The 26,842-nt window shown below is 44.9% G+C and overlaps 1 protein-coding gene across 5 annotated transcripts in view; it reads right to left on the bottom strand.

Annotated features, from left to right (window-relative positions):
- Positions 1-26,842, bottom strand: part of camta1a (calmodulin binding transcription activator 1a) — a 269,614-nt gene that overhangs the window by 51,265 nt on the left and 191,507 nt on the right. For all 5 annotated transcript variants that reach the window (XM_029436629.1, XM_029436628.1, XM_029436627.1 and 2 more), the window contains exon 6: positions 3,689-3,760. In XM_029436629.1, the coding sequence (XP_029292489.1) occupies positions 3,689-3,760 (72 nt within the window). The remainder of the gene's footprint in view (positions 1-3,688; positions 3,761-26,842) is intronic.

The following is a 26,842-nucleotide window of genomic DNA, read 5'->3' on the forward strand; positions in this document are numbered from 1 at the left end:
GTAGTACCAAACTCATAGAGGTATGTCTTTAAGCATCGTGGTTATGTACACTCCAACCGACAGCGTTTAAAGAGCAGATACATACTGCGATGTTTATGAGGGCTGCACAATATATGTTTTTTTTATCGTCATTGCTCTGTCAACTTGCACAATAAACACATTGCAAAAGACTGCGATGTTTGCACTCACGTTAAATTGTTACAATCAATCTTTTTGTTAATGGTGGCTTTTGTGTTTAGTTCAATGTTCAATAAAAGAATGTTGGAAATAATTTCACTTAAAACTTTTTTTTTTCTCAACAAGCAATTTATTGTATTTGAGCAGTATAGTGAAAGCAGCACAACTGAGTTTTCAACGGCGTTATCGCATAAAGCATATTTTCCCTTATATTGTGCAGCCCTATTGTTTATGATGATTCAGGGACTTGTGTGGTTTTTGTTAGCGGCATTGAAAATATACCATGGTATGACACAGAGCCCCATTTTTTCTACCCAAATCCAATGAAGTGAGAACTTTTTTCTGAGTGACAAACCACACAGCCCGCTCTGGGCAGCTCTCTGTCTCAGCAGCAATTTGGATTCATTGTTTGCAACCCTAGATGACTGTGGTGGTACTTTTCTTCAGTCCCAGCCATTTGCGAGGATGGGCCAGACATTTTAAAGTGGTCTAATGCCATAGAGAGGTGGAGGTAGCATGGTGGGGATGAGCAGATTGAGAGTGAGAGGTGAAAAGAACAAAAGGAAATGAATGGAGTGAGAGAGGACCCCCCTCGCAGGTCTTCAATCCCGTCCCCTGTCTCATTACCCAGGCTTTGACTCAATAAAGAGTGGATAAAGAGTGGATAAAGAGGCACACACCCACAGGCTAAACCCCCCTCCCTAAAACACCTTTCACCAACCTCACTCTGTCTGTCTTTCTCGCTGTCTGGCTTTTTTTTTTTCCGCACACACATATCCAAAAATACACACTGTCCTCTTTCTCCTTTCTATTATGCTGTATTTTCTTTGCTTCTAATGTTTGAATCTATCATTCTCTCCAGCTCTTCCTCTTTTTTTTTTGCCTAACTTTTAAAAAGTTGTGTCCATCTCACTTGCTCTCTCATTCACAGTCTGTCTCTACCCTCTCTGTCCTCTGCGTTCCCTCCCTGTCGACGCTGTGTAATAGGAGTTATTTTCATCCCTGTCTCTCCGTGACTGTGGCCGCTGGATGGCTGAATATTTACATTTTTCACTCACTGGTGACCTTTCCCTGTTGCCGCTCTGGGAGCTCCAGTCTCCTTGCTGCTCTGCTGTTGACAGACTACTGCCTGCAAATCTCATATGGACACAGAAAATGGTACACAGGGAGTGAGGGACAGAGGGTTCAGAGACTGGAGAACGGTGAAAAAAAAGAGAGGGAGACGGTTGTAACCACGGCTGACTGTCTGACTGAAAGTGGCTTGAAGAGACAGGTGCTGTGTATCTGCATCTGCAGAGATATGGACTAAAGTAGTCTAATCTGTTACCTCTGGTGTCATTGTGCTTTCCTGTCAGGACAGATGGTCCGCAATAAACTGTTTGAAGAGAGATGTAAATCTGGGGTTCCAGGAACGCTCATTGTCAACGAAAACACTTGGTTGTAAATAAATGTTTTTTGTTCCGCGCCAGAAGGATGTTTTCTTTTTGGCTTTTTCTTGAATGAGTGGATGTGTTCGCTGCACACCTGGGCCCTGTGAGGCACGTAAGGAGATCTAGTGAGCAATGTGAGAGACGGAGAGGTGAGGGCCAGGGATTCAATAACCCAGTTAGTCTAAGTTGATGCTCTGCAGTAACAGGAAAGAAAAGTTGAGTCAGTGAACTCCTCAAAGTTTCATGAGTGTTTTCGTGAGGATGGTTGCAGGTTGAGAGGGCTGCAGTTTTAAAAAGCGACTGACCCCGGCTGACCCCAGCTCTCTGCATTATTCCCTTTCTGTGTCTACGCATGTTTCCACCCCCCAGTGGTGCTTCTTTAGGACTGAATTCAACTAAAAGGAAAGGTTGACTTAAAAAACAAAAAGGTAAAAAACATACCAAAAACTTTTAAGAGGTGAGGATCGCTGCTTCCTGTCCGTACTGGACGTGAAGACACATATTCAATGTAAGTGATTAGAGACAAAATTCACATTCCTCCTTCTGGGCTGAAAGTATTTGTACATATAACAAAGACTGTTGATTTGTACACCATCACTTATATGGAAATAATTGAAAAGGACCTTTTCTTGGCCAGTATTGACAGGAGGAATCATTACAGCAGCCAGTATTGCAATGCACATATGGGCATGTCAGCATTGTATTAAGATAGACTTATGTGAACCCATCATTTAAGGGAGCTCCAAACACACAACTCACAAAATGACTCCAGAAAAATCTACACAAAATTTCCCTGACAGTTGTTATGCCAGAGAACTCCTTCTGATCATTCCCCAAGTCTAAACATATTCCTCTGTGTCTTGTGTTATTTGCAGACTCTGAATGATATAATCCATATACCACTATTTAATTGCTTCGCTTGCTTTCATTTCATTAGACTTTAAAAAAATAAATAAAAAACTGTACCTCTAATCCTTTGGAAAATATGTTTAAGTGAAAATAACCTGAGAAGCTTTGCTGACTGAAGTCAGAAGAGAAAGGAAGAGACAAGCTTTTTGTCTGCTGGTGTTGTTATTACTGCCTGTGACACACACGGAGCCAGCAGACAGAGCAAGAGAGAAATAAACTGTTGTTGTTTGAAAGCTTTTGTTTGCTGTGGGAACACTCTAATTATTTTGATTAGTATTTAAGCATTGTTGAGGCCAGTTTTTCCCTTTTGTCTGTTCCCAAACGGTCTGCTCTCCTCTTTTTGCTAACAGACATTGTAAGGGGGGGGGGGGGGTGGGGGGGGCGTTGGTTAGACAACAAATTAATTTGCCTTCTGGGTCTATTCAGTACAGCAGGGATCTTGTAACTCGACAGTTTTTGTCTTCAAAAAAATACAACTTAGAGAAATTGAACTGGCGGCATAGTAGTCAAAATGTATTTATCCCAAAGATGCTGAATGTAAGACATAGAACTACGAATAGACAGAAATAGCAGCAGCTCCACACACCCTTAGTCTCTGCAGGTGTGCTTTATGCTCCTTTAAAATTGTGAGTGTGAATGGTTGTACGTATGAGGCACTTTCCCAACAATAATGGCTGCCATGCTTAACGAGAATGATGAGCTGTATTGGGGAGGTGATCAAAGGAATACTATTTACAACCACTCTCAGCCTGCGGACTAGACGACCCACTGTAAGCACACTCTACTGTACAGGGAACGTCTTCCATCACGCTTTTACTGCCCATCACTGCAGCTGTTAGACAGGGGAGATGGCAAAGCTTTTAGCAGACTGAGATACCGCCCTCGTGCTGGACGGCGTGTACGGGGCAATGCCATCAGAAAAGTGAATGACTGGGAAAGATAAGGGAAATGGAGGTTGAGGAGAGAAAAGAGAAGAGAGAAGAGGAAGGTGGCGGGGGGGGGGGGGGGGGGAGAGGTTGATGTCTGCCTGCCGGCTGTCAAAGGAAAATGCTTCCGTTAAATGGAAACTGATATCATGCAACTCATTCAAGTTCTTGTTGAAAGCCTGGGAGAGTTTGAGAGTGAAACTCAAAGTGTGGTGAACAGTAGAGGAGGAGAAGAAGAGTTCTTACCTGGAGCAGCCAGTAGCACCTGCGGTGGAAGGTGGGGATGATGGAGGAGTGGACGTAGCAGCCATACAGACACTGGAAGGAAGTGACACAAGAGAGGACATTACATTACAGTAAAGTACAGCAGGCTGACCCCTCTGCTGACCGTCACAGCTGTGACCTTTGAACCCTTGACCTCTTCCTTCTTTACAGTAACTCCCACATTGACCTGCAGGCAGATGGTCAAGCTATTGTTCTTGGAAACAAAGACTGTGACCTGGAAGCACAAAGTGGATGGGGTTAACCTGTGAACACCTCAGCACTGTCCCAGCAGCATCCCCACATGACTCCTTCCTTCCTGCTTGGAGAGAGCCCCTGACAGAATGATTCAGGTGCTACCTAGTACAACCCCCCCATCACCCCGCAGGGCACCCCGGCACATACCTAAAGCACAGTGTTATTAATATCCTTATCGTAAACAGATAATACTGGGCCTGGGGGCTCGTTACCGCGGAGAGAGCTAGAAAGGGCTGATAACGCCTCCTGGTATCTGGCAGAGGGGCCAGGAGACATTTTTCACCAGCCAGCAGCAGAGGCAAACGCGACGAAGCGCCGTGCGGCGAGGAACTGTAGCAAGGCAACACTTATCCTCCTCCGCAATCCTTCTCTGGGAGACCCACGGCCCCAGCTCCCAGGTGAACCAAAGGGATTGCTTGCCTGCTTTTGCTTGTTTACAGCGGCAACAAGAATCTACAGCACCCCCCCCCCCCCCCCCCCCAACCCAAAGAATCGCCAGTTATAGGAAATAGCCTGTGATTTTGTGCAATACAATATTTGTGAAAAGTGATGGGAGGGTGAATTGCACTTAAGACAGGGAGCTTAGCTCTTACAGGAATAAATCAAACAAGCAGGTCGGGAGGGTTGAGTTTCACTCCAATCCACTTTGGTATAACTCTTTGTTGAGAGAAATCAGGACATATCACAGCTAGAGTGATACATGCACTGTTAGTGAGCATGAGTGCATGTACAGACATAACACAGCGTAATTATTCTGAGGCTCAATAAGTTAAGGATTTCCTCAGACACTGTAGACGTGGCAGGGAAATGTGCAGAAATCGGGGGAAGGGAAAAGGGAGGGAAGGTGTCAGGGCATAGGGGACGTTGGGCTATGCCTGGAGGACCATGTGATAAATAGGTGCATCGAGATGTGTTATGTACTCGTCTTGTTTAACTAAAACCTAGTTAAAAAGAGCAGGGCCTGCAGAGGAAGTCTGTATAAACACTCATTTGCCAACATCAAACTGTCTGATTAATTATACCAGATATCAGCTGCACAGCTACACAGGCTGGGCACATGGTGAGAGACACATTACTTCGCTAAAAAACAAACACATCACACAGTGTGTGTGTGTGTGTGTGTCCAATACACCTACAAACATCCTATGAGCAATTCACAAACAACAAAAGTCACATCAGCAGGTGTTCCATTGTTCCAGTCACATCTATTGTGAACCCATTTCTATACTACCAAACTCTGCGTGTGAGTTTGAGATAGTGAGAGCATCCAGACTTCCTCACGTTCTTATTTTTTTTTGCTGTAGACTCATCCATTACAGCTGTCTGAAAAAGGATGTATGCCTCCTCCCACTCCCATAGCTCTGCCATCCATTACTCCACGCTGGCAACCGACAGACGCTGCCTCCCACTCCCACAGTGTATTGAACATCACATTACTACAGTGAACTAAAACTGCAGCTCACACATTTCTACCGTGCAGTTTTGTAAGTATTTATGTCATAAACTGTACTTTGTGCTCTTTTTTTTTTACCGGATTAGGCAGTTGTGATGCAATACAGCACATCGCATTAAACTGTTTATGCATTTCACAACAGTCGAGCAATACATTTGTGAAAGATGCTTAGAAAACAGAAATGCTACCATTCTGTCTATTCAATATTTGACTTTTGGTTTAAACACAGATACTACCGTAACTCTTTATTTTATTTATTTTTGAGGAAAGGTTGAGAGAGAGGGGATGACATGCAGCAAAGGTCTGCGAGTCAGCTCTGAACCCGGGCCGCTGCAGTCAGTTGTCAACAAGGTGAGCTGCCCAACAATCGTAACACTGCATTCATTTTCACTGCACACAGAAAATGGCAGACTTTTTTATATGCTGCTTGTGTGCTAAATAAACTTGCTGTCTTGTTAATTCTGATTACGGAGAGTTTATTGATATATCATGGTTAATACTCCTCTAGCCTAAAGCGCTTGGCCCACTGAGAGTGGGCTGTGGTGGCTGTGTGCAATTGAATGAGTCTATGGCATGCTCCTCAGGATTGACAGGTGGGCCAGTGCCTGGCCTCTGTGACTAGGGCGACTGGGGAGTGAATAAATTAGCCCACAGGCTGCTTTCCTCTCCCTCTGTTTATTCCATTTCTCAACCACACAAAGCAGCGTGCCAGACAAACAAGCAGCTTAAAGCATAACACAACTGTTGCACCTGTCAGTACTGATATACAGTAGGCATCAAACACATTTGCACACACACACGTAAGCTTGTGCAGCTTCACCCTCCCATCACACTCCCACCCACTCACACACACACACACACACACACACACACACACACACACACACACACACACACACACACACAGAATTAGACAATGAATTCTCAAGCACAAAACTACACCCACTCATAAACATAGAAATATTCAAAGAAGCACAGACACATAGTATTACACTCACGCACACTCCCCTTATACACACATACAGAGACAATCACAATAGACCAAGATATAAAAAGGCTGGCCACGATACTTTTGAGAGCACAAGCACGCCCACATACACAAAGCTCATCATACTTGAGCGCTTATCAGTAATTCAAGACGCATATCAGTTACTGGTGTTTCTGCTGCTCTCTGCATGCTGAGCGTCTGGGTGACAAAGTGACGGCAGCAGAACCATTATTTGCTGTCTTTGGGCTGTGACAGATGACAGCACATCACAGGGCAAGCAATTAAACCATAATTATACACACATACACACATATCCACTCATTAAAAGTGCGGTTTCCCAGTGTGTCAATTTGAAGAGCTTTTGCACACCTACAGAAAAACAGAGAAACAAATACATAGGTGTTCCAAGTATGAACGCACACACACACACACACACACACACACACACACACACACACACACACACACACACACATGAATATATTATTGGTTTACTGTTTGGGCTGCAAATGAGACACAACTGAACAATTATAGTTTATAGGAGCATTCACAAGCAACGTGTTTATAATGTATTCATGCGCTGTCACTGCAGACAGCAGGAAGAGAGAGTTACAGCGACATGTGTCCTCCAAAGTCAGACACTGATGCAGCAAATTCATTTGGTGTTGTCACTCAAGCGAGCGGCCAAGGCGATGAAACTCTGGCTTGGCCCAATGAGAAGGTATTATTGCATGTCTTGAACACGCCCCCTCTTGGGGTGTTAAAGCGGACTTGAGTGGAGCGGGATCGCAGATCACACAGGGCAAGCCGGCCAGACAGGCCAAGTGATAAACAGTTGGCCTAAATAAAGCTTTCAGTTATAAAGGCAGGGCCACCACCGGGTAACCTGTCCTGCCTCTGGAGGCCACCGCTGCCCCTGGCCTGCCAGTTGCTCTGGCGACACCTTACTTACATTCATCCATCATGGCTGACAGGTGTCAAGCACAGCTAGAGATGTGTTAGCAAAATGTAAAAACGTCTGTGGTGGCAAAATTGCCAAGCAGACACGCCATTATAGTGACACGGAGAGAGAAGGGGAAACTCTCTCATTAGACTATAATGATGTGTGAAGACAGACCTAATCAGAGCGTGGCACCTTATTTATGTTGGCAATTTGCTGTTTTCTTGCTGTGATGCAAACGTCTTACTGTCAGATGCTGCCACACATTATGCACAAACACACACATTTGCTCACACACAGCAATACGGTGCATGCACGGACAACATGTTTGGCACTTTGATACAAAACAGTTCCCTTTGTCCAGCTCCCAGTTTACATCTGTCATCATATCCTCATTCAAGGATAGTTGTATAGTTATTGCCTCAGGTATGATTAGTGCGTCCTCCTATGTTTCTTTAGCCAACATTAGTTCCCCCATATCATCACTCTGGATATGAACAATCTAAAGTCGGATCTCTTATACATTTTGCAGCTCTTGCTGTATTGAGTGACTTGCTTCGCATTGTTATAAAGTTGTTGACATGGACATCCCCCTGGTAAATTCCCTTCTGGCTCGTTGCTTCATTAGACGGAACGCATCATTTTCTCTGTGTGTACTTCTATGCGTGTGCATGTTTGCATATGTCTGTTTGAATGGATGCCTGGGGCAGGTGATTCAGACTGGGGCACAGCAGCATAAACAGATCTCACGCAGCAGCCAATCAGGCAGTACTATCAAACCCCATCCGTGGAGGGAACGCAAAATCCATACTCAATAGAGATTCATGGACCATGCAAGATTCAAGCTACTATGGCCATTGACAGCATCCATGATGACTATTGATCAACCAGCGATTTCTGGCTCTATACAGCTGTGATTAGATGACTTACGGCTGAAAAGTGCCACTTCCAGTTTGGAGGATGAGCTCATTTTCGACTGATACCGTAATGCTTTGCATTTCACCTGCTGGCTTAACAGTCAGCTGCTCTGCTCTGCTCTCTCCAAGTCGTTCAGCAGGAATCAAATTATCTGTAGTGTCTGGTAAGGTGGCACTATGCCCAGAATGCCCATAATATACAGTATCTCTCTTGCATTTTTGGATATAGAGAGAAATGCACAGCTTCTGTATGTTGCTGGCACAATGACTGTGGCTTTTATGCCAGCGACTGCTTTCTCTATTAAGATTCTTCTGCTTTATACCCCTTTAAATAAGCCACTACTTGTAAAGTTGTAACAGTATAATTCTTCAGTGCATCTGAAGATTTAAGCAACGCTTGATGAGACATTATACATAATAAATCAAAAGAGGCTTAGATTTATCTCTCCGGTCCTCTCTGTTGGACCAGCTGCAGCCTCTAAATCAGTCAAAACTGAGCGGGCTACAAAATGAATTGGCAGGCTGCACCCGAGCTGAAGAAAAAAAGAAAAAGAAAAACAAACCCTAAAGTCCTCAACAAAGCAAAACAAATGATGCTCTGGAAAAATGCATGTGTTATGGAAATGGTCGGCTCTAAAAATAGCATGCTCATTGTAAAATATACACAAACAGTTGATAAACAGGCCCTGAAGAGGGAAATTAATTAGCCACGCTGGACGCGTAAACAGAGCTATACATCAAGTTCAAGAGGAAAACAATAACAGGGCTGAGGCAGTTGGAGAGGAGCCCCTGACCACTTGCCACACCAAAAACCCTGAGAGAGGAAAGAGAGGAAAGACATTTCAGGGAGGAGAATTGTGGTGATGAAGTTGGGTATACGAGTTATATATTGGGCAGACAGAGACGAGAGTGGAATGAGAGCAGAGAGAAGAAGAATAGAGACAGAGAGATAGACAAGGGGATGTGGGGTTTACAGCAGTGCTTTTGCACGTGCCAGAGGAAGCTCTTGCACATGCCCATGCACGTCTGTCTCCCTGACTGAAGACACGGTGTCTGTTGATGCTAAAGCTAGCCAGCTGGGCTCACGGCCAAAGGCATTAAGTGGAATCGAATTCCACCAAACTAGCTTTAATCAGCAGGTTTCTAAGGTTAGAATTACTCTCCCTCTCCTCCAGCCCGCTGGCCAAGGTTAAAGCAGACATCGGCAGGGGCTGGGCTCAGCTAATGGGATGGAAGGGTGGCATGGGGCCTACGGCATGCCACCAAACACCAGCACATACACTGACACACAAAGGCGCAAACACACATCGGCACAAACCTACACGCCTTAGTGTATGCCAAGTCACACCTGCAAAAACCAATAATGCACATACGCCTACAGAAATAGACAATTTTACCTGTGTGTGTGTGTTGTGTACAGTACGTGTGCAAGACAAACACAGGCACACACACACGTGACAGCAAGAGAAACATTTATATAAATGTATAGTTTTGCCTTCGATTACTTGACATCACAAGTTATAAATATGTGAAAGTGAAAAGATGAATGCTTCATGAATCATAGAACATTTCATTCATTTCCTGTGACACATGGATTTAGAGTGCACATACACATGAACACATCAAATAAACAAACTTGACCAGTTCTCTGCTACTGTAGCTAGGTGTCTTGTGAAAGTAGCTCTACATAAAAGACCTATTCACTTAAAGTAACTGTTGAAATCCTTAATACAAAAGGAGAGGTGAAACTGCTGGATGAGTGAATACATCAGGCTGTTTTTTATACTTCACAAAGAGCCAGTAATAGCCTTGCCTTGACCTCCGCTTACAACAGCGGTCAACAAAGGAAAGCTCAGGAAACCTTACAGCACTACTGTCAGCTTCTCAAAAGTCAAACTGTGTTTCTACAGTACCCACACGATGAGCGGAGGCCTAAACAACGACGGTAGCAAATGTTCTCTTTCCACTTTCCACCTAACTCAGGCGTTCATTCTTCTTATCTTTCCCCTCCCCTCGACTGACTTTGCTCGACACATTAAAACAAAAATTGGCATTACTTTGGAGACGTACTGCAAATGAAATTAGCCCAAGTCTTTGTTTTTGAAGTACTAATAGTCTGTCTTGCAAATTTGTGTTTAAACTCGCTGCATCTTGATAAAGCAAAATGGCTTTAGTTAAAAGTCTACGTGAGGAGATCAGCAAATTATCCTAATGTGAGGGAACACAGGTTACAAATGGATGTTAAGTATATGTGTAAAAGGTAAAATAGAAAACCAGTCATTATCTCAAGACATCATTTCCTTATCACCTAACCTTTGAGCGGACCTCTAGATTGCCTGTCTACAATAGCCATGTAAAAAATGTCTTGCAGTAAAAAGAGTAATGAGCATCTGTTTGCATTACGAGCTTGGGGCTATCAACCACGACAGGCACTTCATTCCATTAAAAGATGGAGTAATGGCTACAGCAATCAGCTTATCGTGCCACAGTTTAAAGACAAAGGGTCAGAGGTCAGGTTTTAGCTGTCATTTTTAGTGGGTGGGAAACAGCTGAGTCTAAGAAGACTTTCCCGTAGCTGGTGTCTCCACTGCGCTTACTCAAACCCAAATGCATGTGCTGGAGAATGGCCAAAAGGATAACACAGAGCATGGATATGAATTCATCTGTTCTTAGGATGGAGACAGAGATGGCTGGGGAAGAGAGTTACAGATGACACTACGCTACAGTTTGTATAGCTAGACGAGCAGTAAGAAAATCCCTCAAGAAGAAATATTTGATCTTTAGTTCTTTTTCTTAACATTGTCCTCAAAAGCTGGCCACTTATCCAGCCCTCAAGGTATGTCCCGTATAATTATTTATTTAGTTATAAAAGCATCACATGGTGAGACTGCTGCTGCTGCTGCTTAATAAACATATATGGCATTGTTTGAGTCTGTATGACCGCCCATTAACCTTCCCTTGTGTTAGCTGAGGTAAGGATAAAAGTGCCACTGAGTGGAGGAGGGGAGCACGTCCTCTGCATTAATGAGAGCAAACCATCCAACCCACTGTTTCCCCTTAAAACACACACACACACACACACACACACACACACGCGCACACACAGCGGAGACCTGCTGAAGATGACATCACAGGCTCAGCCTGCCGTGGGTTATGCCAGGCAGACATGCTGCCTAATTGTAAGAGAGAGCTCAGATTTGTAATGCTCCACAGTTCTGTTAGGGCTGATTAGCGGAGGCTCACGGCTTCTCCCCCTGCCGTGATCTATAGGCACTCCACATTTCCAATATCTTCGGTGTGAGCAAGGAAGAGCTGAGAGAGACTGTAAATCATGACAAGTCTTACTGAGCGGAGGAGAGAAAAAAAAGGATGGATGGAGGGAAAGGGAGAGAGAAAGAGAGAGAGAGTGAGCAGCAGAGAGAGATATTCAGCTTGCGTGGAAACATGAAGGGGAAGAGGAATGGAGAAAGTTATTGAGGGAACAAGGTGATGGGAGACAGAGTAGTGCACATATAGAGGATAGAGGAGCACGCATCAGGGAGACATGAGAGAGTTAGGGAGGAGAGAGGAGAGGAGAGGAGAGGAGAGGAGAGGAGAGGAGATATGATTACCAAGAAAACAGAAAGAAGAAAAAATCCCACCGGCGAGAAAGAGACAGAGAGTGTGGAGTAGACACAGAGGAGAAAGAGCATGGGGGAAAAAGGGAGTGGGAGGACAGAGAGACATAGAGAGAGAGACAGAGAGAGGAGAGGATAGAATGAATGCTAACAGGGAGCCCAAACCCAGTACTGAGGCTTTATCCTTCACAGGCGGAGGAGCAACAATCGCAAACACATTTTCTCTCGCCCTGGCCCTAAGAGAGATAAAAAAGCAATTTGTATTCTATTCCTATTCAGCGTCGCTTGGCCTGTTTCTCTGCCTGCATATTTGTAAACACAGCTTTGTCAGAGCAGCTTAATCTTCCCAACACAAACACAGACTACAGGAAGGAGGGGCGAGAAAGGGTGAGGAAGGAAGAACAGTGATGAGGGGAGAGGAGGGTAAAGGACGAGTGAGAAGGAGAGAAGATGGGTGAAGAATGGTAAAAGAGTGAGGATGGGAGGGGGAGCAACAGAGGGTCATACAAGAAGCCGGGCAGGGCATCAGGGATCAGAACTCGTTTCCGTCTCTGCTGCCACGGGATGCCCCCATGTCAAACTCTAAAAGTCCCACTATGTGACGTACAAACACACACACACACACACACACACATTATTGGATGACCCATTCCCCTCCTGTCGTCTCTTCCCTCTGGCATAAAGTCTAACAGGCTGGATTACTGACAGAAGCAAAAGAACAAGCATTCCTCATCATATGGCCTGGATGTGACAGATGGAGGAGGCGGGCCCTTTTGCTTCCTTAACTGTCCCCATGCTTCTGTTTAGTGCTTATGCTGCACATTTAGCTCATGGAGCTTACAGGCATGCACTTTTCCAGGTTTCAGAGGAACCAAAGTCCACGTTCTGTACAGGCCAAATCACACAGTCGTGGGCAAGGACAAACACATCACTGCTTACCGACTATACGTTAAGGCAGAGAGAGTGGAATAGAGAGAGGGAGGGGGCGGGGGGGGGGGGGGGGGAAGAGGGGGGACAAGAGGGGGGACTTGGAAGTGGCGATCGTCTGGGTGCACATTCGCTCACAGAGGCGTGAAATTAGGCAGAGCGACACCTGCCATTACGCATTGCATTAAAGCGAGGTTCACCACACTCTTTGGCCCTACATATTGTCTGTATCTTTCTCTCATTCTATTTCTCCATACTCTGGAATCTTTTTTATTATGGCCCTCAGTGCCCAATTAGAGACTGATAGCTGCCCCATCCACTCCCCAACACTGCGGGGAAGATGGTGCTCCAGTTCAGAGCATAGAAACAACCTTCATCAGCTTCTGTGCACTTCGCTTATATCTCCACACTATCCTCGCCGCTCCTCAGCCCCGGCAGAACACAGCACACCCAATTTGGACAGCCCGGCTCAGCGGCGGGATTATCTGGATTGAGAACAATGACAGTAATGACATCGATCATGGAGGTACTGTGGAAACGGCAGCAAGCTCACCCAGACGGAATATTCTGCCTTCCTGTGTCATATCCCCTGTGCAGAGCTGCGACTTCAACAACTAATAGTGATAGTAATAATAGTAAGTTTAGGTCTATCAAGGTTAAGAGAAAGGTCATCAGCATCCCACACAAAAGAAAGTATGTTCTGGAGCTGTCAGCTACATACTGTAAATAACCACACCGGCACAAACAGTATTGATTAAATGTGCCAAACTAACTTTATAATTCAGTTTGTTGCCAAAGCGTTGACCCAAGACATGTCCTTTGTGGAATATTAATCTTTCTGTATTCCACTTCTGACTGTACATGTGTGAAGAGACAGAGAGCCCTGCAGACAGACACAACACCAAACACACCAAAGACAGATTTGGAGAGACAGGGATTGCCACAAACAGACAGAGAGACAAGCAAAGAAAGAAAGGGAGAGCCACAGACACACAGCAGGCAGATGGAGGAGCCTGAGAGCCCCCGGGCAGCCCTGTGATGAAGACAGTGGGGAAGGCAACTGAGGGAGTCCATGTTATGTTCGAGTTGTGATGAGGAGAAGGAAGGGGTGGTGGTTGGTTATGAGGGTGGGGTAGGCAGACAAGAAAAGAGGGAATAGGAGAGAAAGAGAGAGGGAGGGAAAAAATCAGCCAGTGAGCCAAAAAGAGGGAAAGGAAAGCAAATGAAAAGTGACACTTTAATTCAGAGGGCTTCTTCTGCCTGAGTTATTATGAGATGTTTGTAAGCCGGCTTGTTCATGCATCTCCCCTGCCTGGCCTCGTGCCTGGCTCTCTCTCACTGAGGAGACCTGTGGCGCTAACCTGTCTTTATCTGAGCTGCACAGCAGGGGACAGCACTCTGCCACCAACCTCTGCTTTGATCCTCCCACTTCCACCATGGCTGCCTCATTGCCCACCCTCCCCACCTCCCCCTTCCTCCTTCCTTTATTCCCTCCTCCACCTTGCTCATATGCAAAATGTCTCCATGTGTCCTGTCGCTGCTTTGATATGGCCAAAGTCGTCCGTACTGCCTCTAATCTTAATTAATTGCGATTACGCTAATCTTGAAGAAGAAGGTTAGCTTTGGCTTCACAGAAACACTTCTGGACACAGCGGTGCACGAGTGCTACATGCAAAGATAACCGCTGACATGAGAAGGAACCAGAGAACATGCAATACATTAAAGCTGCACTATGTATCGTTTCAGCATCGACTTTGCAATGTGAGTGTGCAATAGTCACATCGCAGGACGTGCAGTGTTAAGTAAAGCAAATTAACTCCAACACGTACTTTTTTTTTTATACGTTTATGAACCTTTAGCCAATAGTTCTGAATCCTGGGACTTTCCCAGAGTAGTTGGAAGAAGAGTCCCTTCAGAGCTGCAGCACTTCCGACAGTCAGCCGTGTCCCTGAGCTGAAGCCTGAACAGTCTGGAGGGAGTCCAATGAAAGCAATTGAGAATCCTAAATTGGAATAATCTAATTTTGATGTTCCCTTGAAACGTTCGTAATGTTTTCACATATTATCTCTTTCTCTGTGACATAAATGTTCAAATCTGCGATCCAAGTTAACATCAAAGCATACGATACAGTAACAGTCCGCTGGAAAATAAACGTCTAATCACGACCATTCTTGATCAATTTATCAAACAACCAAAGCAGGCCCCACTAGTCGTCGACCACAACTTTAAAAATGAGCAATTCAGAATTTTTTTTGCTGTTTAGAAAAAAACGTATCGTCAGCATTATCAAAAATAATTTGGCTACAGAAAGTCATGTGGTGAAAAGTTTTTTCCAATATCGTGCAGCCCTACATTAAACAACAATGTAAAAGTAGTTAAAGTACTAAAAGTATATACATGAGAAAGAGATGCACGCAGATAGACAGCGAGAATGAGAAACAAACACAAGAAAAATGGGACTGAGACTGAAATGATTTGACATTCCGGCAAAGCTTGGTGTTTGAAGATGGGAGCCTGACCAGGGTATGTGATTTCAACTGTAGGGGGGGAAGGCCACGAGGGCTGTTTTGGGCTTGGGCAGCAGCTAGGGAGCAGACAGATAAAGGAGACAGACAGATAAAGGAGCCAGACAAATAGAGTAAGGGAATTATAGGCGCACACTGATACATGGGCTAAAACGTACCTGAAGTACCAGACAGGTACAACCTGGCAGCCAAAACAGACAAGGATGGAGGAGGGGTGGGGGAGAAGGGGCCTGAATGTAGCAAATTCAATCAGGCAGAGAGATGCACACACACACACATATACAAATACGAGTACAGCCAGACAGACAAGAGCATGGATAGGTGCACTGTATGAATACACAAAGGGGGGGTGTGATGAGAAATGTAACAGTAACGCAGAAAGGGAAAAAAGACCCAAAGGAAAGTCAAAGTGAGAATGCGAGAGAGAGAGAGATAGAGAGAGAGGAAGAAAGGGAGACAGAGACAGACACAGAGACGGTGGTGGTGGTGGTGGGGGGGCCGACAGGTCTCCAGAGGTTGTAATATATAGCATCGTTTCAATCTCTCAACAGCAACTACAGCCCTAGTTTTTCATATCCTTCCACAGTCAGGAGGACAGAGAGATACTTCTGTCCTTCGGAGCAAAATCGGCATTCAAGATGATATAATGTGCTCATTTTTTGACATTATATCCCCAAATGTGGATGGTTATTTGTGGCTGGATGTGCTCTGCGTCCCCATTCTCTCTTGAAATCTCAAGGTTACTAATGGTAAAGGACGGATATAAAATGCCAACGTCAAGTGCGTTTCTATGTTTGTCTTGTACTGTTTCCCCACTCCCAGAGAGGTTCGAGACCGATGCTTGATTTATCTGCTGCATGCGCCATTAATCCTGCGACCATGCATGCCTCTGTTGAATAATTGATCTCTGTGCTACTGTAACTAAATCCGTCAAAAACAATGACAACCCACCTCCTTCTCCATCCTTACTTCCTCTTTGCCTCTCTCCTCGCCCCCCACCTTCCCAAGCCTTCATAAAACTTGAGTTGTTGTAAAAGAAACAAATCTAGTACAACTGTTTTCATAGTTTTCTGCCGAGCAGAATTGGAGAGTGGAAGGGTTAGGGTTAGTTATAGTGGTGGTGGTGTGCGTGACACTGCTGTTCAACCACCAGAGGGAGTTCCCCCCTGACAGTGTATGTAGGGATTAAGAGAGGAAGCCCAGCCACTTGCCTAAGTACACAAAACTAAATATAAAGATGTAGTTGACAGGGTAATCTGACAATGCCAAAACCTCCACTCCAGAGTCCTGGGAGCCACGTGAGGGGGGGGGGGGGGGGGGGGGCTGAGAGCAGCGGTGACCTCCTAAGGTGATCAGCTCTCAGCTCTCTGTCTAGACCTCAACAAACAGCTGCTCGGTCGTAGCAGAAGGGGAACAATGACCCTTAATTTATGTCCACACCCCTCCCTCCTACCCCCTTCTGCTTGTCTCTTTGACTCGTTTTTGCATAGTGCATTTAAAGTAATAAGTACAGTATCTCCTTGGATGCCACAGTGCTATAAATCAGAAGAAAATAGACCTGTCATCTTCGTAAACAACCAGCTATCATTAAAAACAAAAGAGTTCTGGAGGAGCCCCAGCCATGCATACGGATGAGGACGGGACCAATCTCCTTGGCTCGCCCCTAAGCCTCTGGCCTACACTGACGCTGTGTGCACAAACACAGACCTGAGCAAAGAGAAGTTATCCAAGGGTACTGGATCCCGAAGAGACTGAAAGATGTTGATCTCCTCAGACCTCAAATGCACGGATAACGGCTTCACAAATAACAGTTTGATTATGATATTTTCGGCGCATAATGACTTCTTATGACAAATAGCGTACGATCGCGGAGTCACTCAATCACACTACGTTGGTCAAAGTGACATTATGAAGATTTAGGTCAGCGCTTGGAAAATGAGCTCCGCATTCGATTGCAGGGACGACATTGTTCAATGTCACGACAGTGCCATGAAAATTTCGCATCATTTGTTATGTAGTGCCATCAATGTTTATGACAGCCAATCCATCGTCAAGTAAGCTGTATGTCAACCTTTATGTCAGCTTTATGACACATGGATCGCATGAAATGTCATGGAATGTCATCTCTATGCTCCCAGGCGCCGGAGCACATGTGATGGATACAACACTCGGGGACAAAATCACAGTCTTTAACACATGTTTGCAGAGCAGAGTTCAAATACCCTTCATGTTAATCAGGCGCCAGTGTTCCTGTGCCCCTTTGTAAGGTGGCAGGCGGATGGCTCCCGGCAGAGATTTGCATGCAGAGCGGCGAATCCTCCTTCCGTAGCAGGTACCCCTCAGGTGAAACTGAGTGGAGGTTCCTGATGTCTCTCTGCCCTCTCCCTGCCTATATACAAATTGGGCTTGAGTCCCCCCCTCATGTCTGTGTGAACACCTCCACCTTGGTTTTCCAAAGGGAGCACAGACACTTATGTATGTATGTATGTATATAGAGGTCAGCAGGACAGAGACTGGAAAAGATAGAGAAAGAAACGGATATATGGAGAGACATAGAGTCTGGCATTTAGTCAAGAGACTTGGACTAACATTTACCCAGCTGCTAATTTCATGACCCATGATGAATACTGCAGCTAGAGGTTTAGGTGATTCCTCCTCTAGCTGATGATGACAGTAATGGCGACATTCTCCTCCTAGAGCGAAAAAGTTGCCTTTAAGATGCCACAGTTTGAGAGCGATTGCTTCAACCCATTAGCTAAAACAAGGTGTATCCCTAAGTGATACTTGATGAGAATGAAGATGGCCATACATCTGTGTATACAGTACCTACAAACAGGCCTCCAGCACTAGTTGTGCTGTACAGTAATAGGCTTCAGTAAGGCCCGTAAAGTGCTGCGACTGCATTTTTAGAGTGGGTAGAATTGCAGTGCTACAGAGTTCGTAAAGAGGAATGTGGGAGGAGATGGGAAGAAGAAAAAAAAAACTAGAGACTCTGCAAACTAGAGTCTACGTCTCAAGTCTTCTTTAAGTCTAATGTAGGTTGTTATCCATCAAGGAGAGCTGAGAGATGCGTTATTATTAACACACACACACACACACACACACACACTAAATGAAAGTTCCTTTTCCATCTGTTGAACATGGTTTGGTTGTGTGTTGTCTGCCTCTGCCTTGTGATAAATTCATTCTGCCTGCCAGATATGAGCCAGTTGAGCTGTGCATGTCAGCCTCTGTCTGCAGCTGCCAGCCTTCAGATACACTTGGTGACAGAGGGGTCCAGCCCATCCTCTGTGGGCTACATAAGGACTGACATATTGCAATGGCTCCACCCCCCCCCACCCCCCCCTCTTCGGCAAGAGGCCCCAATGCTCCCGCCCTGTCTCATTATGTGGGCGAGATGTTTGGGGGTCTCTCTGTGCTATGCTGTCGCACTGTCAGTTGCCATAATGCCTCTCAGTGGGAGCCCAGCTACTGCAGCACACAGTTTGTTTCTGTGTGTGTGTCTGTCAGTGTGTGGATGATCTCCTCATCCCATAATTCCTTTCCTCGTGTGCTGGATTGTTTTCACATAGCTCAAAAACAAGGGAGGGAATGGGGGTGGCTATTACAGTCCGGAGGGTGTCAACACTAATGTACCTCTCAAATGTCACTCCATTTTCAACTGACCAGGGAAAATACGATACCTAGATTTGTCTATGTGTGTTTTCAATTTGCGCCCCTTGCTGAGAGAAAAATTTAATTTAGTAGGGAGATTTACACAAGCAGATGACAGTGGGGCGTTGGGGAGCGCTCGTGAGAGTTGCCATTCAGCTTGCAGATTAATAAAAGCCTGTGTCAAGATCTGCAGGATGACAAACAGCGAGAACCAGACGGCACAAAACAAAAGCAAAACAATCAACTTCTTGAAAAGGCTTAAATGACATTTAATATATTTACTGGCAAACATAAACATAAATTGACACCGGGAGGCTGAGAGGAGTGAATACAATATCTCTGATTGCTATTACTGGCATAAGCAATGACAGTGTGCAATAGATTGGTGTGGTATATTGAATTTCATGTTCTTTGAAATGGAGTCTGAAACGTGAGATTTGTCTCTTGCCTGTGAATAGCTCTCACCATACCCCCCCCCTGATTCTCTCTCATTTGGAGACTGGCACATTCAGTTAACTAATGTGCAGTATACGGCAATGCTACACTATTACCCTATTCTCTCAACTGCCTGTCGAAAGGATGGAACATCAGATGTGATTTGGAGATGCTTTCTTCTTGTTTCCGTTTCACATCAGAAACATACCTGCTGGGAAGATTTTTCTCTCTATAAATTTCCCCTATCTGCCGCTGAAACGCTATTCATCTCATTACGGTTGATTGGGATCCTCATTACATTATAGCGTGCGCACAAGCATTTGCGTGCATGTGTGTTTTCATGCATGTAAATAAAGACAAGAGATAATGAGCATAGAGAATGGGAGCAAGAGAAAGATATGTAGAGAGGGAGAGAGGGAAACCGAATGAGGGAGGGAGGAGTGTGTTAATGAGTGTGAGATGTACTTAGGTCGCTGTGTTTGTTCTGTAATAGTGTGTTGCCGCAGAGCACTGCCACCTCAGGTGGGTGATTAGCAGTAATTATATAATTACACAAAATGTGATAATAAACAGCACAGTGGGAATCAGCTCCATCATCTACTTTTCTACACCTCATATATACACATATACTCATTTCCCCATATACAAACAAGTAAATATGAAAACGTACTTCTGGCTTTTAAACAAATGCACACCCCTCTATTCACGCACAGTCCTGCATCAACACAGAGAGACATGGACAAACCCGTTCGTACCCAGATAATTCCAACCTGATACAAAAAGTAATGGAACACTCACACTTGTCCTCCACTCGCACCTGTGAGTAAAAACCGATTTGCTCCCTGACACACAGTAACGGCCAATAAAACAAGTGCTGACTCGCTCCCAAAGGCAGCCGAGGGGAGCGGGGGGACAAATGAACACAAACTGGGAGTAAAATGCTGCTCCCAGGAGGATTTTGCCTTTTCTGTAGTCCTCATGCTCCTTCCTGCTTGAGTGAGAAACACTATTTGAAAGAGCCCACAATTGTCCATCTCATCTCTGGGCTCGCTGCGAAAAGAAAGTAAAAAAAAAAGAAATAAAAGAAAGAGGGGCGATTGTCTGATGCATCCCTCAGCGCTATTGAAAAGCAACTGAAGTCACTTTTCATCCTTAGGTCCACTAAGAGTAAAAGCAAAATGTGTATTTGTGTTTGCAAGTGTGAACGCATGTGTCTGTTTATATGTCAGAGTGACCTTCAGCAGGAATACATGGGTTTACGCGTGGCCAAAAAAACAGAGAGACGGAGAGAAAAGAATGAATGAGCCGTCAGGATGATTTCATGGTGGGATGAAACATTAGGGTGCAAGTGGAGAACAACTGGCAACAATGGGGGAAGAAGATGGAGGAAAGAGAGGGCAGTGTCAGGATCCGGAGGGAAAAATAGAGGATATGGAGTGAGAGAACAGCATGGGGTGGAAGCTGGGGATAATTACTGCTAATAAAGCCTAATGGAATTCAGGCCTCACGTCAGGTGCAAGATGATCTGATTACTTCTGGGCGGCTGGGGGAAATTGGGAACTGATCCGTTAATCCCGCCATCCCCTTTTTGTCTCTCATTCGCTGTCTGAATGTGTGTATCTGTATGTGTGTTCACAATATTGGAGAAGTATGCAAAGTTAGTTCAGCTCAGCCTTGTAAAACTGATGCACACAGCAAGCACAGTCATTTAAATATTTTACATCCATAGTTTCATTGTATATATTTCAATATAGGAATACAGAACTCTACAGTGCAACTGTAAATCATATTAGATTTCATATTAGATTTTGTCTTCCTATTAGTGTGTGTGTGTGTGTGTGTGCTGCTCACTTATTAAGAGTGTGAGTCGCAGGGTGTGTTCTTTGATAGACACTTGCTATGAACCGTGGCATTGCTGATTCAGAGTATTGCCCATTATCCACCCTACTGTAGTTTGTGTATGTAAGTACATGCGCATGTACATCTGTGTGTGTTCGTGTGCATGCTGTTTGAACTTTTCAACTGCCTCTCCCTCCCAAAGGCTTCCCGCTGATGACTGCTGACCTTGGCTGACTATCGCAGTCTGGCGACACAGGGGTCAACGGAGAATGCTGCCTTTCCACAGTACAGTGTGGTACAGTGTGTATGTTGTGTGTCCATTAGTGTCGGAGTGAGGGTGAGAATGAGAAAGAGGAAAAACAAAAGAGGAAAGAACATTTCTTTAGTGCGGGGGAGACTGTATGTAGTGTGGAATACTGTAATTGTGCCATATATCTATACATTTACTGTCTAATGAACGCATTCATCATTAATATAATAATGTGTTAACTACATTGGTGCTTAAGTTATACGTTTATTACCAGCCGCGACCGCGTGTGGCTATTTTCAGCTTCATCGTGGCAACATGTGCTCCTGGAGACGCCTACTGTAGCAGGAACTACGCTTTGAGTAGCCAGGTGTTTATATGTCTGCAGACAGATTGTGTCAATGTGATACGTCACAACTGTACAAGTTGAGATAAAAAAATGATGCATCAAATATACAGTACCAGTCAAACGTATATACAGATTTGGTCAATAAATATATATACATGTAGCAACCCTGCAGGATTAAGGTATGTGTGCCAGGACAGGAGCCTGTGTTGGCAACTCTGAAAGTTGATGAGCTGGGAGACATGAGTGCTGTGAGAGAGCGCATACATACCTATGCACATCTAGATCAGTTTGTGCAAACGTATGTGGAATGCGAGGGCGAGCATCTTGTTATGTGAGTGCATACACTCAAAACAATCTTTTCCTCATCTACAGGACACCATCTCCACTCTGCCTCCACTCCTGTGATGTTTCCTGCTCTCATCTGGCTTCAGCCTCGCTGCTGCAGAGAAACTGTTTCAGCATAGTGAGCTGAGAAAGGAGCAGGCGTCATTAGCCTAGGTGGAGATGCCTTTCTCAGCCGTCCTCTATCTCTCCATAGCACCTGCTCCGTCTCCAGATGAGATCAGGAAGGTGGGGCAGTGGAGGGCAAAGGAAGGGTGCAGCAGAGGCATGCTCCAAGCGGGAAGAGAGGCAGATGAGAGTGTAGAAGAGAGATGGGAAGGAGGAGGTCTGTGCACGGAAGATATCAGCCTATGCCTTAAACCAGGCTCGAAGCACTTGTTATCGTGGTTTGATTTCTTGCTATGCTGCTCCACATACTCAGCTCATTGTAATGGCTGTTGGGTGTGAACATGGACGTGGCAGCGGCAAGTCAAAGGGATTAGCCATTTAAAGAAGGAAAGATGTTTATTTTCAAGTGCTGGGCCTTTAGCATATTTATCAAAATGAACATCCAAGGCAACAGGGAAATAATGTCAATCTAATCCCTGAGGAAAAATCCAATTCCTACATTTAAAAAAGATACCCACAGTGTAGTCAGGGTGAAAGAAACATCAACGTGATGCATGTAAAGTCGTGGCCTTCCCAATGTGAAATGTTAAGATCAGTAAATCATAACATTTTAAACAACACTGACAATAATAGGAGACATACAACAAGGTCTTTTCCTTAACCAGATATAGTCGCTTTTACATTTACAAAACTGAAAGTGTTTCCCACAACCAGCAGGAAGTGAAATGCCTATAGGAATCATTATGTTTAACATAATAGAATACTGACGCTTCGTACCAGAGCGAATACATGAAACTAGTCTTTTCACTGAATTTTTTCTTTATTTCATTCAGAACATAACCTGTATTATAAGCTTGGTAATGATATAATAAGTACCACAGTAATGCTTGCTTGAATCTGTTCTGCATTGTAACAGGGTTACTAACATTTCAAGGAGGCGTGGTGATTTCCTCCACAGTAGAGTAACACCTTAAGGTCCTATACAACTGGATCTGTTTACCTATGCCATGTAAAGCCTTTACAGCTTCACATAGTGTGTAAAAAGGTTTTTTATTGCAGGCCAATCTGAGGACTGGTTGTGGGTTTTTTTTTACAGAGTATCATCTCTTCTTGTTGTGTGTGGGTAGAATAACATATTGGATGTTTATTAGACCTGCAGTCAATGCCCAGGCCAGAGTGCTGCTATAAAACTACCCTCTATAGCCAGTCAGGAGAGGCAGTCAACTGGGCTGCTAGCCTGCTCAGGCCAGATGCCACTGGGCTGCAAGGAACACTTCTGTCCCCTTATCCCCAGTCACCACTAGGTCACCCTGAAAGGTGTAAGAGTCATGCACACAGAGGGGATGTGTGCTTTGTTTACTGTAACATGTGACCTCCTCCAGCACACACGGGTAGCTCAATGAATCTTTATAGCACATATTATATAAACACCTGTGATTGTGTGCAATGCATTAGCTAGCATGCAGAAGAATAATAGCCATTTGCCAGATCCAAATTCAGCAGCATCGAACTACACCAGTCCCCCACGCCTGGCAGAGCAGTGTAGGGTTGAATTCTGGGATCCTCTCCTGTTTTTATTTTGGGCTTCTTGAATTTTTAAAGGGGAACTAAAGCGCTGGCCAGAGGCACTTCAGAGACCTCTGCAGCAACATGAGTCTGGCTGAAAAACACACAAAAACAATCACGCACACAGGTCACGTCAAAACCTGGTCAGTGAGGTGAAATGCAGGGTGCTTAGGCCCTGATGGACGCAGCCAGTCCTTTTTCTCATCGATCTCGTCCTCACACCATTTAGCACCCCTGCTACCCCTGCTACTCTGGGGGGGGGGGGGGGCGTGGCCACAGCTGTGTCTGTGTGGTCCTATAGTGCCAGCTTCAGCATGGCACACATGGCATGAGGATCATGACAGGGAAAATATCAGTCTGTGTTTGAGCAGAGTCTGAAGCACTTTAAGAGAATCGTGGCAGCGTTATGGAGCCAAGGGGAACCAGTCTCATCTTTATTGCTCTTTAATCAGAGCAGTGCAGGCTGGGTAAAGATCAATGATCTCTGAGTGTTAGCATTGACTTGGGCCTATAGCTCCCAATCAAGGGCCCCTCTCCCACCTAATGTTACATTTAATGAGCCAATTAGTCCACAATGGCGTGGCCGGCATCTTAAACTGTTGTTTACTCGGCATTCATTATTAATATCTCATAGTTAGGTATGAATAAAATTAAAAGGAGCGGCGAGACCATTAGCTCCCCATGGTGGGATGCTTATTAAGATAGGATGCTTTGTTATCCGAGCAAGGGGTGGGGTGGTAATTGTTCGTGGTGGGCAGGATATGCTGGTTCAGTAGCAAGAGAGGTTTGATTTATACAACCTTGGAGATGTTGATGCATGCGCGTATGAGAGATGAAGTGGTGTGGTTTGCTCTAATGCCTGTGAGAGAAGAACAACAGCCTGCATTCAGTGGCGTCAGATGCTGCTACAGCTCCCTTGTAAACACTCTTTCTGTTGCTGCCCTCCACTCATTACCCTCTCTTCTTTCCTCTCTCTCCCTCCCACTTTAACAGACACCTCTGGGAAGGGGTATGAACATTTGTTTTAACTCCCCTCTCTGTCATTACATCTTTTCTGTTCATTGTTTTTTTTTCTTGTGTTGCGTTGTTTGCACTGAAGCCGGATTAAGGGGAACAACAAGACTTTTTCTCCGTCCACTTTTAGGTGTTACGCTAAGAAAAGTGGTATTTTGTGTTCATTTTAAACGGTTCTCAGAGTGAAGAACATAAAGGTCTGTATCAACAGGAGCCAGGACGCTCCTTTTCTCAGAAGAGCGCCGCGCACCCTAGAAGGACTTGCACGCTCACAGCTTGTTGGCGGACCACCAAAAGCTGCTAACATTTTGATCTGAAAGCATTTCTTACTATAGTTTTGATGTACAAAAACTGTAGGCTAGGCATAGATTGAAAGGAAGTTGAAAATCCTTATCCTCATTTAAAGCTGGATGCCATTCAGGCTCCGATAATTTGCTAATTCGACTTTTCGATTTCATACAGGAGGGGAGATTAAAAGATACTAAGTGGTCAAGGTAGGTCTGTTTTAGAAAAATGTTCTAACGTAGGGGAAAAACCATTGATCATTCAGAAACAATTGGAGGCGAGTCAAAATCAAACACCTCCAACTATCATCGTTAACACTCTTGTTCTGCACCCTTGTTTTGGCAAGGCCGGATGTGGATACACGGGGAACGGGACCGAAGCCCGCTGGGGTTTTTCTTTTTTGCCCGTTTGGCTGTTCCCCATGACGAAGATAAAGTGAGAGTGTGTATATGGAGGCTGGCGCAGAAAGAAATTAATCAAAAAATCAATAAAACATTACAATCGCTTCAGTCAACAGAGCAAAACCCAGCTGCATCCAGCAGCTCTTTCGCCCAGAAAGATTCTCTGCTGCGTCTGTTGATGGGACCGACTCCAAATATTCAGCAGGCAAATCACCTCAGAGGAAAGCCTGTGTATTTCATTTGGTGGAGTAGAGGCCATATTCAATATGAACAGAATGAAACATATTACAGACACTTTTTGGATATGATATAGAGGTTACTGGCCTGAGGCATGGCACTTATGACCAATCAGTGCAATTCGTTTTAAGAATTCATGAAATTAAATGATCAGTGAACCAATTTCCAATGCCTCTTATTGTCCCCAAGGCAAGTGGCTTGACAGATACTGGCTGGAGGGAATAGTCATTAAATTATAACAGAAATCTGCTAAAGGCTTTATTACAAAGACTAACAAATGGCAACACATGTGGTAAAGTCTTCTTCACTCATCCTCCATTCCCTCGTCCTCCTATTCATCTACGGCTCCAGTCTGAAAGCAACAGGGTAAGCCTTTTCGATTCCACTGCTCCTCGCCACTGAAGCAGTGCATAATAACTCATAGCCAACATCGTGCTGGAACGCGGCAGCAATTGCTTTCAAGCTTCCACTTAAAATAGTCCTGGTGACAAGCCTGCTGCTTTAAATAAGCGTCTCAGCCTGTCTGGAGAGGCTCCTTAATCCCAGTGGTGAGAGACACTCCCAACAGGAAGACACTGGGGTGAAGAAACACTCCTGCACAAGAGAGACGGGAACAATTTACAGCAGGTGACTGTGGGAAGCAGGATTCACCTGCAGGGTGAGATAGAGAGAGCGGCTGAGAGCGCATGGGGTGTGTGAAGAAGTGGAAAGGGAATTTACATGGAATGGAAATAAGACAGCTTACCTACAAATACCTCAGTGCCTGCACCCACACCCCCTAAATACATCCTTAAGGGGCACTCCAGTGCAAATGCACAAAACTGAAAAAGGCTCAAATACAAGCACAGAGAAATAAAAATACACCAGTCCAGGAGGCAGCAACAAGGCTGAAATATCTGTGCTTTCTATCACTGCTTAGTTTCTGTTTCTGGACACGACTTGCGCTCTCCAGACTTTGTATGTCTGCCAGGCTGAGGTGTGAGCCACGCTCAGGTGGCCCAGCTAGGTGACGTAATCTTGAGCCAGAGAGGGAGACA

This window comes from Cottoperca gobio, chromosome 7 (assembly GCF_900634415.1).
Source record: "Cottoperca gobio chromosome 7, fCotGob3.1, whole genome shotgun sequence".
Classification (NCBI taxonomy): Eukaryota; Metazoa; Chordata; class Actinopteri; order Perciformes; family Bovichtidae; genus Cottoperca; species Cottoperca gobio.